This window comes from Leucopleurus acutus (assembly GCF_964270905.1).
Source record: "Leucopleurus acutus genome assembly, chromosome: 16".
Lineage (NCBI taxonomy): Eukaryota > Metazoa > Chordata > Mammalia > Artiodactyla > Delphinidae > Leucopleurus > Leucopleurus acutus.
In genome coordinates this window covers 58795987-58815059 of record NC_139158.1, presented here as the reverse complement: position 1 = coordinate 58815059, position 19073 = coordinate 58795987, and the positions used below count along the sequence as shown (strand labels likewise).

Genomic DNA, 19073 nt, shown 5'->3' with positions numbered 1-19073 from the left:
GGTACATACAAGGTTTCCTTTCTTTTTTTTCTAATTTATTTATTTATTTATTTTTGGCTGCGTTGGGTCTTCGTTGCTGCACGCGGGCTTTCTCTAGTTGCGGCGAGCGGGGGCTACTCCGTTGCGGTGTGCGGGCTTCTCATTGAGGTGGCTTCTCTTTTTGCAGAGCACGGGCTGTAGACGCGCAGGCTTCAGTAGTTGTGGTGCACGGGCTCAGTAGTTGTGGCTCGCGGGCTGTAGAGCGCAGGCTCAATAGTTGTGGCGCACGGACTTAGCTGCTCCACGGCATATGGGATCTTCCTCCACCAGGGCTCGAACCTGTGTCCCCTGCATTGGCAGGTGGATTCTTAATCAATGCATCACCAGGGAAGTCCCCTTATTTTTTATAGTGTTTAAAAAGTAGTAACACCGTGCCCAGTGAGCACCTCGTCTATGCCAGACCCAGTTGTGCTGCACATGCAGGCTGACCTCATTTTATGACTCTTCTTTTTATTGTGCTTCACAGACATTGCATTTTTATTTCTTTCTTTCTTTTTTTTTTTTTTTTTTTTTTGCGGTACGCGGGCCTCTCACTGTTGTGGCCTCTCCCGTTGCGGAGCACAGGCTCCAGACGCGCAGGCTCAGCGGCCATGGCTCACGGGCCCAGCCGCTCCGCGGCATGTGAGATCCTCCCGGACCAGGGCACGAACCCGCGTCCCCTGCATCGGCAGGCGGACTCTCAACCACTGCGCCACCAGGGAAGCCCCAGACATTGCATTTTTTTACAAATTGAAGGTTTGTGGCAATCTTGTGGCAAGCAAGTCTATTGGCATCATTTTTCCAACAGCTTCATTAAAGTATGTACATTGTTTTATTAGACGTAATGTTATTGCATACTTAATAGATTACAGCATACTGTAAGCATAACTTTTATACGCACTGGGAAACCAAAAAAGTTTGTGTGACTTGCTTTATTGCTGTATCCACATTTTATCCACATGTAGTGGTCTGGAACCTAATCCACAATATCTCCAAGGTGTACCTGTGTACTAATTCATTCCTCCAAACAACCTTGTAAGCAAGCTAGTATTGTTATCTCTATTTTGCAGATGAGGAAACAGAGAGGTTAAGTAACTTGTCTAAGGCTCCACAGCTAGTGAGTGGATGAGAAGTTACAAACCTGTCCTGCCTTTCAATTGTACAGCAAAACCATTGTTTATCTAACCACCTCACATGGCTGGACCAAATATTTGCCTTTACAAACAAGGCTTTTGGAAAACCAAAAAGAGGAGAAGGAAAGGGGAGAAGAGAGGCAGAGAGATGGTCTGAGGCTGGACACCAGCTTGGGAGGAAGGAGTCCTGGGCTCATTCCCCTGGGCGTGGCTGAAGGACATTTTAAGAAGAGGGCTGCTGAGGCTGGCTGTGTTTCCTTCTGTACTATGTGCTCTTCACTATTCCCCTGCTCTTTAGAAAGTCGGCTTTTCTTGGCAACTTGCACATGTATAAGCAGACATTCAGACAAGGTTATTCATGGAAGCCTTGTAGATACAGGAACTCCAAAAAAAATTGCATTCTTCTCTTTATGCAGAACAGACAGACCCTTCTTTTTGTTTTGGGGATCTCTGTCGCCATACAGGTTGTCCATGTTCTCCCTTTCAACCCCAAATGCTTTTCACAATATTTTCCCAAAGAAGAGTTTGGAGGTCAGAGTAAAGACGCCAACCCAGGCCAAGAAGCATTTCTCTGTGCTGCTTCCTTACTGTGTGACCTTGTGCAAATGATGTCACTTTTCCTAATCTCATATTCTCATCTTTAACATAAGAGACTTAAAGCCTAAACGAAGGCCTACAGAACTCTGCATAATATGAAACCTACCTACCCCCGTGCTTGCCGTAGCCCAGAGATATACTTTCTGTTCCTTGAACACACTAAGTTTTTTCTTGTCTCAAGAGCCTTTGCACATGCTGTTCCTTCTGTCTGAAACAGTGTTCCCTTCACTCTTCTTATGGCTAATTCTTTTCACTTTAAGTCTCATCTTAGATGTCATTTACCTAGAGTAGGTCTCCTGCAGTTATTCCCTAACTAAAGCTCCTCTCTTTCTTCACAGCATTTATTATTACTTTATTGTTTTATTTATTTGTTTATTTATTGTTACTTTATTGTTTTATTTATCTGCTTACTTACTTTTGCCTGTCTCCCTATCTGTCTCCTTTGTTAGAATGTAAGCTGCATGAGAACAAGGATCTTCCGTCTTATTTGCTGTTGTATTTCTGGACCTTGAACAACAGGTTCTAGATATATAGATATAGATATATAGATATAGATATACACACGTATATTTATACATACAGGCAGGCCTCGGAGATAGTGCCAGTTCAGTTCCAGACCACTTCAATAAAGCAAATATCACAGTAAAGTGAGTCACATGAATTTTTTAATCCAAAAGAGCATATAAAAGTTATGTTTATATTATACTATAGTCTATTAAGCGTGCTATAGCATTATGTCTAAAAAACAATCTACATACCTTAATTTTTAAATACTTCATTGCTAAATGCTAACTATCATTTGAGCCTTCAGCATGTTGTACTAGTAACATCAAAGATCACTCATCACAGATCACTATAATAAATACAATAATAATGAAAACGTTTGAAATATTGCAAGAGTTACCAAAATGTGACACAGAGAGACATGAAGTGAGCAAGTGCTATTGGGAAAACAGGGCAGATAGACTTACTTCAGGAAGGGTTGCCATAAACTCTCAATTTGTAAAAAATGCAATATCTATAAAGTGCAATAAGTGAAGTGCAATTTAAAAAAGTCTGCCTGTAGGTATATGAATGCTAGGTGCTCTATCATTACAGTAGATGAACGGTTCAAAAAATTCAGCCAGGGCTTCCCTGGTGGCGCAGTGGTTGAGAGTCCACCTGCCGATGCAGGGGACACGGGCTCGTGCCCCGGTCCGGGAAGATCCCACGTGCCGCGGAGCGGCTGGGCCCGTGAGCCATGGCCGCTGAGCCTGCACGTCCGGAGCCTGTGCTCCGCAACGGGAGAGGCCACAACAGTGAGAGGCCCGCGTCCCGCAAAAAAAAAAAAAAAAATTCAGCCACAGAGCAGGGCCCAGGGCCTAGCTGGCAACAGGAACGTTCCCTCTCCGAGGGCTCCTCTCTGCTCACCGGAGGCCACCCTGCCCCATCCTCTCTCTGTGGGAGGAATTTCCATGTCTGGAATGAGAGCTGGTTTGTCCGGCAGGACCTGGGCCCCGCTTACAATGGTTGGCAGGTTCTGGATGCCACCCCCAGGGAGGAGAGTGAAAGTACAGGCTTACGGGGGCAGGTCCCAGACCCCCGCTTTTGCTCCCCTGGAGCTGCTCACGCCCATCCCTCCTGCGCAGGTGTGTTCCAGTGCGGCCCGGCCTCGGTCACCGCCATCCTCAAGGGCGACGCGCACTTGGCCCACGACAGTCCTTCTGTGTTTGCGGAGGTCAACGTGGACTACATCACCTGGCTCTGGAATGAGGATGAAGCCGGGAGCGTGTGTCCTCAGACACTAAGTACTAAGAATATCGGGAGGTGCCTCAGCACCAAGGCAGTGGGCAGCGGCTCCCACGTGGACATCACCAGCCTCTACAAGTATCCGGAAGGTAAGGGCGTATAGCGGCCTCCATCAGCCTCCCCAGTGACCCGGCTGCTGCAGAGGGACAACCACAGGCCGCCCCGGCGCCAGGCCCTTTCCCATGTGATGTGGTGGTGATAGCCTCCTTCAGTACTGCCTCTGAGATTGAGCCAAGTACTTTTAGCTTATATTAACAGCTTCCTCTGTTTGCAAGCAGATTTTCCACATCTAACAATATCAATAGCTACATTTCCTTTAACATATATGTTCCAGGTACTGTATCAGGTATGCTCACATGTGATAACAATAATTACTAATAATAGTGATGTTAGTAGCAGGTATTATTTATTGAACACCTAGGATACACAACAATAGGCCCCACGCAAAATAATAATAATATAGCAGCTAAGCCATGGTCACTAATTAATGGTCACTGGTTTACTGAAGAGCCTGTACTTGTCGGGGGTACAAAAACAAAACATGTATTTTTTCTGGTCACTGCCTCTAGCTATAAAAAGTCACCCTTTTCCCCTCCCCCTAAATAACAGGTCCCTTAGCAGTGCTGTGATCTGATCACACACTTTCAGCTACTCCTGCTTGTTAAAGGAATGTTATTTGGGTAATCAAGACTTCAAGTTCAAACTTGAATCAGAGCTAGTCTCCTCCCCTCCTCTGAGCACGAACTGGAGCGGTGACCCCAGAAGTTTGCTGTAATCGAGGGGCACCAGCTCTGGCTTCCTCCAGCCCCTGCAGTTTACCCTCTAGGGTGGTGGTTTGCAATGCACTGGAGTCACCTGGGGCACAGATTGAACAACAATTACTTTTTGCTCAGGATTCTGTGGGTCAGCTATGTGGGCTGTGCTCAGCTGCAATGGTTCGCACGTGGTGTCTGCTGGTATCTCAAATTTATCTGGGGCCTCAGATGGGACTGCTGGGCTGGCTACTGGAGCCTCTCATGCTCCAGTAGCTAGCCCCGGCTTGTCCACATGGCAGCAACGTGCTCAGCAGGTCAGAATGAAAGCTGCAAGGTCTCTCAAGGCCTCATTCAGAACTTACTATGTCACCTTTGCCACATTCTGTTGGTCAAGCAACAAACACCACCCCAGATTGAAGGGGCAGGAAGCACACTCTACATCTTAATAGGAAGAGTTGCAAAGAAAGTATTATGGCCATTTTAATCTACCACAGCAGCCCTGACTGCACCCTAAGTGAATTGCAGTCTCTAGAGGGTGTGGCCCAGCCATCAGGACTTATAAAAGCTCCCCAGGCGATTCCAACGTGCAGCCAATGTTGAGAACACCGGTCTAAGTCTTCTGGTGTGTTAGGCCAAGAAGGAGGAGGACAGAAGAATGGAAATGCCTTTGACTTCAGGGAGCGAGGATTCAGTGCCCTAAGGCAGGCGGGTGCTGCTGCCCTACTTACTCCGTAGCTCAGGGAGGACAGGTGGTGGCTCTGTTACAGCCTGCTGCCTTGGGACTCACTCCTGTGCTGTCCCCAGGCACTGCTGATTTCTTGAGACATTGCCCCCTCTTGCAGTGGAGCCCCTCCCACCCCACTGGCAGTCACACAGCTTCCCTCTGATGCATGGAAGTTTTTGTCCCCAGATTCTGGAGGGGGTTTGCAAGGCTGTGGCCCCCACACTCATCTAGATGCTGTGACCACCTCCAAACCTGGTGGGGAGAGTTCTTGATGGGCTGTTACCCACCTGCCATCTCCCTTCAGTTCTCTCCTCTGTGCTCAGGGAACACACGGCTCAATAAGCAGACCTCCCACAAGGATGAAATGCCAGCTTCCCCTTCCTGTAGGCACTCTGCCAGTCTTTACCGGCCAGCTCCTTCCTGCAGGCACCCCTAAACTTTAACATTGATTCTTTTAAACACCCCCAACACACATACACACGTTCCCCCAGTTCCTTCTCTAGGAACATGGCCCTTGATGTTGATGACCTTCTCTTCTTCACTGTCTCAGGGTGGGCAGTGAGGGACGGTAGGTGGTAAGGCCTCTTCCAAACTACTACTTCTCTCATAAGTCCTTCAGGTTGATGCCTGGTCCCATCTGCTGGGAGTTTCTAAAACTTAGAATACGGGGTCTTTGGGGTCTCTTATCCTAAGCTTTAGCCATGGCCACATGAGAAATCAACATCCTGTTACAAGATGCGAATAACAGTAGTCACCACTGCTGAGTCCCACTGTGGGCTGGCCATATTCACATGTTATTTAATTCTATTATTTAACAAATGCTTACAAAGCAGTTCCCACAAGCTTGTAAGGTAGATGCTGGTATAACATTTATTTGATAGAGGAAAAAGCAGAGGTGCACAGAGGGAAGTGGACTCAGTGAAGGGACACAGCCAGTGAGTAGCGAGTCTGGCTCCGGAGCCCATGCTATTCCTTTACGCTTGGCTGCGCTATCTAATTATAATATTATCTACTGTTGATTGCCCACTGTGGGGCAAGTGATTTTACATCTAGGTTAATAATAATAATAGCATCTAAATATTGTTAAGCATGGTGATAAGCAATGTCTGCACATTATTTCATTTAATATTCATAAAAACCCCGTCTTACATAAGCAAGTTGAAGCATAGGAAGGTTAAGTAACTTCCCCAAGTTTCCAAAACCTAGAAGAGCTGGAATGCTAACCAGAGCCTTTGTGTAATCTCAGAGCCTCTGCCTCTCCACTCTGCTAGACTGCTCCTCTCTTCCATGAGTGCCCACAATGTGCCATGTACCGTGCCAGGTTCTTTTATGTGCTCAAGAAATAAAGCACCCCTAAGTGTCAGGCATGATTTAGAGGCAGGGGAGAAAGAGAAGTGCCCAGAGGATTCACCATCTGGTGAGCGGACAGCATCAGGACAGTACAGGGTGATCAGCTGTACTGTGTTGGGGAGGCCAGAAGGCTGAGGAAGCCCAGAGGACAGGTTGCTAACCAGCCAGGGAGGAAAGGGCAAGAAGAACATCCATGGGAAGGGATCCTGAAGGGAGTAGATTTAGCCAGGAGATGAAGGGTTGGGAAGGCATTCCAGGAGAGGACCCTATGCATCTTGATTCCAGATTCACTGTAAGCAGTGCTGTTCATCCAAGCCATGGGCATCCCATTCTGTGGATGAAATGGCAGGGCCTGTCTGCTTGCTCCGTCCACTGAAGGAGGATACATGATAGAGCAGATTCAGAGTCCTTGGGGACAATGTGCTTTGCCCCTGCCACTGAGTCAGCCTGGATGCTGAGCAAAGAGGAACCAGCCTTCCAAGCAAAGGAAACTGTGTACAAAAAACGCACTGGCCGTCCTCAGATTCAGGTGGGCTTTCTGCAACAGGCTTCAGAGTAGAGTGGAGGAAGGCAGCTTCCCCCACTAACCTTCAGACAGAGGCACTAAACACAGAGGCAAGATTTTAGTCAGAGGCTGGTGCCAGGGGTTTGCAGGGGAGCCAGGTTGGCAGTTCAGCCATCTGCCTCTGGCCCTGCCTGTTAGCTTCTTAGGGCTTCCATAACAAATTACCACAAATGTAGCAGCTTAAACCATCAGAAAGTTATTCTCTTATAGTTCTAGAGGCCAGAAGTTCAAAATCAAGGTTTAGCAGGGCCATACTCCCTCCAAAGGCTCTAGGGGAGAATCTTTCCTTGATTCTTCCAGCTGATGATGGCCCCTGCATTCTTTGGCTTGTGGCTGCATCACTCCAATTTCTGCCTCCACGTGGCCTTCTTTCCTCCTATGTGTCTCAAATCTCCATTTCCTTTCTCTTACAATGACATCAATCATTGACTTTAGGTCCCACCGTAAATCCAGGATGATCTTATCCCAGGATACTTAATTAATCTGCAAAGGCCCTATTTCCAAATAAGGTTATATTCACAGGTACCAGGGGTTAGGACTTGGACATACCATTTAGGGGGACACTATTCTGCCCACTACAGCCTGTGAGCGGGGAAGACCATGCACCTGTTGATCAGGGCCTGGCCAGCCAGCATATCCAGTGGCTGTGGGGCTGGAGCTCAGAGGCTGATCCACAGAGACTCAGTGACCAGACCCCAGGGAACTCCCCTTCCACCCTCTCTTTCCCTCTCTGTTACTCTGCTGTCTGTCTCTTTCTACACTTTTCTGCTGTGCCCTTCCTTCTTGCATTTAGTGGGTCCCCCAAGTGTCAGGTAGGAGAGTGGGCAAGATGAACAGGAAAGCAGACAATCACAGCACAGCGTGTTGCTGTCCGCCTGCCAAAGTACAAAATGGCCAAGGGAACAGCATGGGGGAAGGCACAGCGTGTTCAGGCAATAGCAAGTGTGAAAGGGTCATTGGAGGCTCTTTTATACCTAAAGGACTTTGCACAGGATGCTTTCTCTGCCTGGGAAGGTCCTGCTGACTTCATCCCAAGTCTGCCTGACCAGGGGTCTCAGGACCCTACTGGCTTCCTTCTAAGTACATATCACAATCTGATATTTGCTTTAATCTTTATTCTTTCCCCACCAACTAGACTGTGAGTTCTGGTATGGCTGGAAACCTGACTATTTTGTCTTCTGCTGTATCTCCAGCTCCTGTTTCAGCATCTACCACATAGTGATGCTCAATATGGATTCGTATGAATGAATGAATGCAGGCTGATAGCACATAATGGGCTTTGAATGCCTAAGGACTGTGATCCATATGTCGGAGGGCCTTGCTTTATTGATTGTAAGACTGGCTTATGTTATGAGATACATGAGGCACATTTTCACATTTCTCTGTATTGATATATATTTATTGAACATCTGCTGTGTGCCAGGTGCCCAGAGAACAAAACATGTATGACCCTTGCCTTAAAGGGGCTAACATTCTAGTGGGGCAGTTAGAAGTTAGGAAAAAGTAGAATAAATAGTATCTCAGATGGTGATAAGTATTCTGGTGGAAAATAAAGCAGAGAAGGATTTTAGGAACAGATTGGGAGGAAGTGAACATTTGTCATTAAAATCAGGTGATCACTAACAGATATCTATAGAAGGCCCACCCAGTAGCAGCAGAATACACATTCCTGGCAAGTCCAAATAGAACATAATCCAGAATTGACCATATGCTCATCCATAAAACAAACCTCAGAAATTTTAAAGGATTGAAATCATACAAAGTATATTCTCTGATCACAATGGAATAAGATTAGAAATCAAAATCAGAAAGGAATTTGGGGAATGCACAAATATGTGGAAATGAAGCAATACATACACCTAAATAATCAGTGGGTCAAAGAAGAAATCACAAGTGAAATTAGAAAATATTTTGAGATGAAAGTAAATGAAAACACAACATGCCAAAATTTATGAGGCGAGATAAAGCAGTACCTAGAGGGAACTTTATAGCTGTAAATACCTATATTAAAGAAGAGCAATCTCAAGTAAATAACCTAACCTTCCACCTTAAGAAACTAGAAAAAGTAGAAACTAGAAAAAGTAGAGCAAAGAAAACCCAAAGAAAGCAGAAAGAGGAAATAAGAAAGATTAGAGGAGAAATAAATAAAAAACAATGAAGAAAATCAATAAAACCAAAAGTTGATTTTTTTTAAAGATCAACAAAACTGACAAATCTTTAGCTAGACAGAGAGAAGACTCATATAACTAAAGTCAGAGAGGACATCACTACTAAACTTACAAAAAAATTATAAGGGGTGTGGTAAAAAAAATAACTAATTGGTCTTTGTCCCCAGTTCCTGGACATGGCTCCTAAAAACCCTTGAAATCTCTGGAGTGATAAGAGTGTCTTTTGTATGGAAATGAGATGACAGGTGGCTGGGGGTCCCCAGGTAGCTCAGGATGGGGCTGGTTACCAAAAAGGCCAAAACCATGCTTAGAAGATTAGAACTTTACACTTCACCTGAACCTCTGGGGATGGGAAAGGGACAGGAGATTGAGTTAAATGCCAATGGCCAATAATTTAATCAATCATGCCTATATAATTAAACTGTCATAAAAACCCCTAAACACAGGGTACAGAGAGCTACCAGGTTGGTGAACACATCCAGGAACTAAGAGGGTTACCCTCCCAAAAAGGGCATGGAAGCTCCATGCTACCTCCCCGCTCCTTCTACCTTGCCCTATGTTTCTTCTGTTTTTCTCTTCTATGTGCCTATTCCTAAGTTATGTCCTTTAATATAAATTGGTAATAGTAACTAAACTGTTTTTCTGTTCTGTGAACTGCTCTAGCAAATTACTGAACCTGGGGCCGTCACAGTCATGGTAACCCCCAATTTGTAACCAAGTCAAACAGAAGTGTAGGTAACTTGGGCACCAAATACTTGTGACTGGTATCTAAATTGCGGGCAGTCTTGGACTGAGCCTTTAAATCTGTGGAATCTGACACTAACTCCAGGTAATTAGAGTCTGGATTGAATTCAAATGCAGGACAGCCAGGTGGTGACCAGAGAGTTGGAGAGTTGGTTGGTGTGGAAAACTCCCACACATTTTGTGTCAGAAGAGTTGTGAATAAAACAGTTCATTAGGAGACAGAATGAACAACTATTTACCAACATATTAGATAACTTTAGATAAAATGGACAAATTCCTCTAAGAATTACCAAAACTGCCTCAGGAAGAATTAGAAAATCTGAATAGATTTATAATAAGTAAAGAGATTGGAGTAGTAATTTAAAACTTCCCACAAAGAAAAGACCAGGCCCATATGATGTCACTGGTGAATTCTACCAAACATTAAAAGAAGAATTAATACCAATTCTTCACAAACTCCTCCCAAAAAAATAGGAGGGAACATTTCCCAATTCTTTCTATGAGGTTAGTATTATCCTGATAGCAAAACCAGATAATGACATCACAAGAAAAGAAAACTAGAGATCAATATCCCTTATGAACATAGAAGCAAAAATTGTCAACAAAAATACTAGCAAAGTGAATCCAACAACACATAAAAAAGATTATATGCCATGACCAAGGGTTTATTACAGGAATGCAAGATGGGTTTAACATTGAAAACTAATTAATGTAATATACCATATCAATAGGAAAACTGGACAAAAACCACGTGATCATCTCAATAGATGCAGAAAAATATTTAACAAAATCCAACACACCTTCATGATAAAAAGTTCTCAACAAATTAAGGATAGAAGTGAACTTAGCCTGATAAAAGTCTTCTACAGGTTAACATCATATCTAATGGTAAAAGATTGAATGCTTTCCCCCTAAGATGAGGAAAATACAATGTTGTACACCACTGCCATTTTGTTCAACATTGTGATGGAAGTATTAGCCAAGGAAATTAGTCAAGAAAAAAATAGAGATCTTTTCAACAGTGTTGGGAAAACTGGATATCAACATGTAAAAGAATGAATTTGGACCCTTACCTTACACCATACACAAAAATTAACTCAAAGTGGATCAAAGACCTAAATGTAAGACCTAAAACTATAAAACTCTTAACAGGAAACATAGGAGAAAACTTCATGACATTGAATTTGGCAGTGATTTCTTGGACATGATACCAAAGGCAAAGGTAAAAAAAGAAAGACAAATTGGACCTCATCAAACTTTTGTGACATTATCAACAGAGGAAACCTGTAGAATAGGAGGAAATATTTTCAAGTCATGTATCGAAAAGAGGTTAATATCCAGAATATATAGACAACTCTAAACACTCGACAGCGCAAAAAAAAATAAAATGGGCAAAGGATTGAATAGACATTTCTCCAAAGAGGGTATACAAATGGCCAATAAGCACATGAAAATATGCTCACATCACTGATCATTATGGAAATGAAAATGAAAACCACAATGAGATACCACCTCATAACAATTAGGGTGGCTACTATCACAGAAGGAAAGAAGTCAGGAAGGAAGGAAAGAAGAAAGGAATAAAGGGATGGAGGAGGAGAGGGAAGAAGAAAGTAAGAAAAGCACAAGTGTTGATAAGGATGTGGAGAAATTAGAACACGTGCACTGTTGCTGGGATTTTTATATGGTGCAGCCACTGTGGAAAACAGTATTGAAGTTCTTCATAATATTAAAAATATAATTATCAGATAATCCAGCAATTCCACTTCTGAATATATATCCAAAAGAACTGAAAACAGGGACTTGAAGAGATATTACACCCATGTTCATAGCAGCATTATTCACAATAGCTAAAAAAACATGGAAGCAACCCAAGTGTCCATCAAGAGATGAATGAATAAACAAAACGTGGTATATACATACAACGGAATATTATTCAACCTTAAAAAGGAAGGAAACTCTAACACATGCTACAAATGGATGAAGCCTTGAAGGCATGATGCTAATGAAATAAGCCAGTCCCACATGGACAAATGCCATACAATTCCACTTGTATGAGGTATCTAGAGTAGTGAAATTCTTAAAGACAAGAAGTAGAATGGTGGATGCCAGTGGCTGGGAGAGGAGGGATGGGAAGTTATTGTTTAATGAACACAGAGTTTCAGTTTTGCAAGATGAAAAGAGTTCTGGAAATGGATGATGGTGAAGATAGCACAACAATAGGAATGTACCTAATGCCACTGAAGTGCACACTTAAAAATGGTTAAGATGGTAAATTTTATATTATGTATATTTTACCATAATTTTTTAAAAAATAAAAATAAAGAAGAAAAAATAAAGTAAAAGAAAGAAAAGGAAGGAAGGTAGGAGGGTAAGGTGGGAGGGAAAGTAAAGAAATAGAAGAATTTCCAGATTTGCAAGGAAGAGGTAAAACTATCTCTATTTGCACATGATATGATCTTGTATATATAAAATCCTAAGGAATCCACTAAAAGTTATTAGAGCCAATAAATGAGTTCAGAAAAATTGTAGAACACAAGATCAATTTTTAAAAATTAATTGTATTTCAGGACACTAGCAATGTATAATCTGAAAATAAAATTAAGAAAACAAATCCATTTACAATAGCATCAAAAATAATAAAATACTTAACAATAAATTTAACAAAAAAAAGAGCAAGTCTAGTACACTGAAAACTACAAAACATTGTTGAAAGAAATTAAAGACTTCAGTAAATGGAAAGACATCCCATTTTCATGGATTGAAAGACTTTATTTTTTTAAAGTGGCAATGCCCCAAAATTGACCTACAGAATCCATGAAACCTCTATCAAAGTTCCAGCTAAGTTTTTTCCAAAATTGACAAGCTGTTCCTAAAATTCACTTGGAAATTCAAGGGAACCAGAATAGCCAAAACAATCTTGGAAAAGAAGAACAAAGTTGGAGGGCTCAAACTTCCCAAATTCAAAACTTACTATAAATATACAATAACCCAGATAGTGTGATACTGGCATAAGAATGGACATATAGATCAATGAAATAGAATCCAGAAATAAACTCTTAAAATTATGTTTAATTGATTTTGACAAGAGTGCCAAGACAATTCAGTGGGGAAAGAATGAGAACAGTCTTTTCAACAGATGGTGCTGGGACCACTAATTATCCCCATGCACAGAATAAAATGGGCCTCCTACATTCACACAGTACACAAAAATTAACTCAAATGGATCATTGACCTATATCGAAGAGCTAAAATTACAAGCTTTTAGAAGAAAACAGGAGTTAATCTTCATGAGCTTGAGTTAAACAGAACGTTTTTGGATATGACATCAAGAGCATAAATGATAGAAGAAAAAATTGATAAATCGGACTTCATCAAAATTAAAAACTTGTACTACAAATGACACCATCAAGAAAGAAGAAAAGCCCACAGAACAGAAAATATTTGCAAATCATGTATCTAATAAGGGACTTGTATCCATAATATATAAATAATTCTTATAGCTCAGTAATAAATAGATAAATAACCCAATTTTTAAATGGGCAAAGGATTTGAAAGACCTTTCTCCCAGGACAATATACAAATGACCAATAAACATGAAAAGGTGCTTAGCATCATTAATCATCAGGGAAATGCAAATCAAAACCACAACAACATACCACTTCATATCCACTAGAACTGCTATAAGCAAAAAGACAGACAATAAGAGTTGGTGAGATTGTGGAGCAATTGGAACACTCGTACATTGCTGGTGGGAATGTAAAATGGTGCAAGCACTTTGACACTTCCTCACAATATTAAACACAGAGTTAACATAACAACCTAGCAGATGCACTTCTAGGTATACACCCAAAAGAAATGAAAAAAAAAATCCACCCAAAAACTTGTACATGAACCTTCATAGCAACATTATTCAAAATAGCTAGAGTGGAAACAACCCTAACATCTGTCAGTGGATAAATAAAATGTGGGGAGAAGGCGGAAGATGGCGGAAGAGTAAGACGCGGAGATCACCTTCCTCCCCACAGATACACCAGAAATACATCTACACGTGGAACAACTCCTACAGAACACCTACTGAAGGCTGGCAGAAGACCTCAGACCTCCCAAAAGGGAAGAAACTCCCCACGTACATGGGTAGGGCAAAAGAAAAAACAGAGACAAAAGAATAGGGACGGCACCTGCACCAGTGGGAGGGAGCTGTGAAGGAGGAAAAGTTTCCACACACTAGGAAGCCCCTTCGCGGGCGGAGACTGCGGGAGGCGGAGGGGGGAGCTTTGAAGCTGCGGAGGACTGCACAGCAACGGGTGCGGTGCGGAGGGCAAAGCGGGGAGATTCCCGCACAGAGGATCGGTGCCGACCGGCACTCACCAGCCCGAGAGGCTTGTCTGCTCACCCGCCGGGGCGGGCGGGGCTGCGAGCTGAGGCCGGAGCGCAGGGAGAGGACTGGGGTTGGCGGCTTGAACATAGCCTGAAGGGGTTGGTGCACCACAGCTAGCCGGGAGGAAGTCCGGGGAAAAAGCCTGCACCTGCCGAAGAGGCAGGAGACTTTTCCTTCCCTCTTTGTTTCCTGGGGCGTGAGGAGAGGGGATTAAAAACGCTGCTTAAAGGAACTCCAGAGACGGGCGCGAGCCGCGGCTGAAAGCGCGGACCCCAGAGACGGGCGCGAGCCGCGGCTGAAAGCGCGGAATCCAGAGACGCGCGCGAGCCGCGGCTAAAAACGCGGACCCCAGAGGCGGGCGGGAGACGTTAAGGCTGCTGCTGCCGCCACCGAGGGGCCTGTGTGCGAGCACAGGTCACTCTCCACACCCCTCTTCCGCGGAGGCTGTGCAGCCCGCCACTGCCAGGTTCCCGGGATCCAGGGACAACTTCCCCGGGACAGCGCACAGCGCGCCTCAGGCTGGTGCAAAGTCACGCCGGCCTCTGCCACCGCAGGCCCGCCCCGCACTCTGTGCCCCTCCGTCCCCGCCGGCCTGAGTGCGCCAGAGCCCCCAATCAGCGGCTCTTTTAACCCCATCCTGTCTGAGCAAAAAACAGACGCCCTCCAGCGATCTACACGCAGTGGCAGGGCCAAATCCAAAGCTTAGCCCTGGGAGCTGTGAGAACAAAGAAGAGAAAGGGAAATCTCTCCCAGCAGCCTCAGAAGCAACGGATTAAAGCTCCACAATCAACTTGATATACCCTGCATCTATGGAATACCTGAATAGACAACCAATCATCCCAAATTAAGGAAGTGGACTTTAGGAGCAAGATCTATGATTTTTTCCCCTTTCCTCTTTTTGTGAATGTGTATGTGTATGCTTCTGTGTGAGATCTTGTCTGTATAGTCTTGCTTCCATCATTTGTCCTAGGGTTCTATCCGTCCATTTTTTTTTAAATTTTTTTTCTTAATAATTAATTTTAATAACAATATTATACTTTACCTTCGTTCTTTCTTTCCGTCCTTCCTTCCCTCCTTTAGACAACGAATCATCCCAAATTGAGGAGGTGGTCTCTGACAGCAAGATTTAGGATTTTTCCCCATTTACCTCTTTTAGTGAGGGTGTATGTGTATGCTTCTGTGTAAGATTTTGTCTGTATAGCTTTGCTGCCAACATTTGTCCTAAGGTTCTTTCCGTCCCTTTTTTTTTTTTTCTAAATAAGAATTTTTTAATTCAATAACTTTATTATACTTTATTTTATTTTTACTGTATCTTCTTTCTTTCTGTCTTTTTTCCTTCTTTCCCTCCTTCCTTCTTTCCTCCCTCCCTCCCTCCCTCCTTTCTTTCCTTCTTGCCTTCTTTCCTTCTTTGCTTCTTTCTTTCTTTCTTCCTTCCTTCCTACCCTCCTTTCCTTCTTTCTTTCCTCATACTTCTACTAATTCCCTCTACTTTTTCTCCCTTTTATCCTGAGCCGTGTGGATGAAAAGCTTTTGGTGCTCCAGCCAGGAGGCAGGGCTCTGCCTCTGAGGTAGGAGAGCCAACTTCAGGACACTGATCAACAAGAGACCTCCCAGCTCCACATAATATCAAACGGCGAAAATCTCCCAGAGACCTCCATCTTAACACCAGCACCCAGCTTCACTCAACGACCAGCAAGCCACAGTGCTGGAAAACCTATGCCAAACAACTAGCAAAACAGGAACACAACCTCACCCATTAGCAGAGAGGCTGCCTAAAATCATAATAAGGCCACAGACACCCCCAAACACACCACCAGACGTGAACCTGTCCACTAGAGAGACAAGATCCAGCCTCATCCACCACAACACAGGCACTAGTCCCCTCCACCAGGAAGCCTACACAACCCACTGAACCAACCTTAGCCACTGGAGACAGACATCAAAAACAGGAGGAACTACAAACCTGCAGCCCGCAAAAAGGAGACCCCAAACACAGTAAGATAAGCAAAATGAGAAGACAGAAAAACACACAGCAGATAAAGGAGCAAGATAAAAATGCACCAGACCTAACAAATGAAGAGGAAATAGGCAGTCTACCTGAAAGAGAATTCAGAATAATGATAGTAAGGTTGATCCGAAATCTTGGAGATAGAATGGACAATAGATTGGACAAAATGCAAGAATCAGTTAACAAGGACCTAGAAGAACTAAAGATGAAACAAGCAACGATGAACAACACAATAAATGAAATTAAAAGTACTCTAGATGGGATCAATAGCAGAATAACTGAGGCAGAAGAACGGATAAGTGACCTGGAAGATAAAATAGTGGAAATAACTACTGCAGAGCAGAATAAAGAAAAAAGAATGAAAAGAACTGAGGACAGTCTCAGAGACCTCTGGGACAACATTAAACGCACCAACATTCGAATTATAGGGGTTCCAGAAGAAGAAGAGAAAAAGAAAGGGACTGAGAAAATATTTGAAGAGATTATAGTTGAAAACTTCCCTAACATGGGAAAGGAAATAGTTAATCAAGTCCAGGAAGCACAGAGAGTCCCATACAAGATAAATACAAGGAGAAATACGCCAAGACACATATTAATCAAACTGTCAAAAATTAAATACAAAGAAAGCATATTAAAAGCAGCAAGGGAAAAACAACAAACAACACATAAGGGAATCCCCATAAGGTTAACAGCTGATCTCTCAGCAGAAACCCTACAAGCCAGAAGGGAGTGGCAGGACATACTGAAAGTGATGAAGGAGAAAAACATGCAGCCAAGACTACTCTACCCAGCAAGGATCTCATTCAGATTTGATGGCGAAATTAAAACCTTTACAGACAAGTAAAAGCTGAGAGAGTTCAGCACCACCAAACCAGCTTTACAACAAATGCTAAAGGATCTTTTCTAGGCAAGAAACACAAGAGAAGGAAAAGACCTATAATAACGAACCCAAAACAAGTTAGAAAATGGGAATAGAAACATACATATCGATAATTACCTTAAATGTAAATGGACTAAATGCTCCCACCAAAAGACACAGATTAGCTGAATGGATACAAAAACAAGACCCTTATATATGCTGTCTACAAGAGACCCACTTCAGACCTAGAGACACATACAGACTGAAAGTAAGGGGATGGAAAAAGATATTCCATGCAAATGGAAGCCAAAAGAAAGCTGGAGTAGCAATTCTCATATCAGACAAAATAGACTTTAAAATAAGGACTATTAAAAGAGACAAAGAAGGACACTACATAATGATCAAGGGATCGATCCAAGAAGAAGATATAACAATTGTAAATATTTATGCACCCAACATAGGAGCACCTCAATACATAAGGCAAATACTAACAGCCATAAAAGGGGAAATCGACAGTAACACATTCATAGTAGGGGACTTAAACACCCCACTTTCACCCATGGACAGATCATCCAAAATGAAAATAAATAAGGAAACACAAGCTTTAAATGATACATTAAACAAGATGGACTTAATTGATACTTATAGGACACTCCATCCAAAAACAACAGAATACACATTTTTCTCAAGTGCTCATGGAACATTCTCCAGGATAGATCATATCTTAGGTCACAAATCAAGCCTTGGTAAATTTAAGAAAATCGAAATTGTATCAAGTATCTTTTCCGACCACAACGCCATGAGACTAGATATCAACTACAGGAACAGATCTGTAAAAAATACAAACACGTGGAGGCTAAACAATACACTACTTATAACGAAGTGATCACTTTAGAAATCAAAGAGGAAATAAAAAAATACCTAGAAACAAATGACAATGGAGACACAACGACCCAAAACCTATGGGATGCAGCAAAAGCAGTTCTAAAGGGGAAGTTTATAGCAATACAAGCCCACCTTAAGAAGCAGGAAACATCTCGAATAAACAACCTAACCTTGCACCTCAAGCAATTAGATAAAGAAGAACAAAAAAACCCCAAAGCTAGCAGAAGGAAAGAAATCATAAAAATCAGATCAGAAATAAATGAAAAAGAAGGAAACAATAGCAAAGATCAATAAAACTAAAAGCTGGTTCTTTGAGAAGATAAACAAAATAGATAAACCACTAGCCAGACTCATCAAGAAAAAAAGGGAGAAGACCCAAATCAATAGAATTAGAAATGAAAAAGGAGAGGTAACAACTGACACTGCAGAAATAAAAGAGATCATGAGAGATTACTACAAGCAACTCTATGCCAATAAAATGGACAATCTGGAAGAAATGGACAAATTCTTAGAAAGGCACAACCTGCCAAGACTGAATCAGGAAGAAATAGAAAATATGAACAGACCAATCACAAGCACTGAAATTGAAACTGTGATTAAAAATCTTCCAACAAAGAAAAGCCCAGGACCAGATGGCTTCACAGGCGAATTCTATCAAACATTTAGAGAAGAGCTAACACCTATCCTTCTCAAACTCTTCCAAAATATAGCAGAGGGAGGAACACTCCCAAACTCCTTCTACGAGGCCACCATCACCTTGATACCAAAACCAGACAAGGATGTCACAAAGAAAGAAAACTACAGGCCAATATCACTGATGAACATAGATGCAAAAATCCTCAACAAAATACTAGCAAACAGAATCCAACAGCACATTAAAAAGATCATACACCATGATCAAGTGGGGTTTATTCCAGGAATGCAAGGATTCTTCCATATACGCAAATCTATCAATGTGATAAACCATATTAACAAACTGAAGGAGAAAAACCATATGATCATCTCAATAGATGCAGAGAAAGCTTTTGACAAAATTCAACACCCATTTATGATAAAAACCCTGCAGAAAGTAGGCATAGAGGGAACTTTCCTCAACAT

General features: G+C 42.7%; 1 protein-coding gene across 1 annotated transcript in view; it reads left to right on the top strand.

Annotated features, from left to right (window-relative positions):
• The window catches only part of TGM6 (transglutaminase 6), a gene marked incomplete at both ends in the record, with an annotated part of 49883 nt that overhangs the window by 5878 nt on the left and 24932 nt on the right, over window positions 1–19073 (top strand). The window contains 2 exon segments of the mRNA XM_082857811.1: window positions 3195–3298; window positions 3377–3625. Of these exon segments, the coding sequence (XP_082713937.1) occupies window positions 3195–3298; window positions 3377–3625 (353 nt within the window).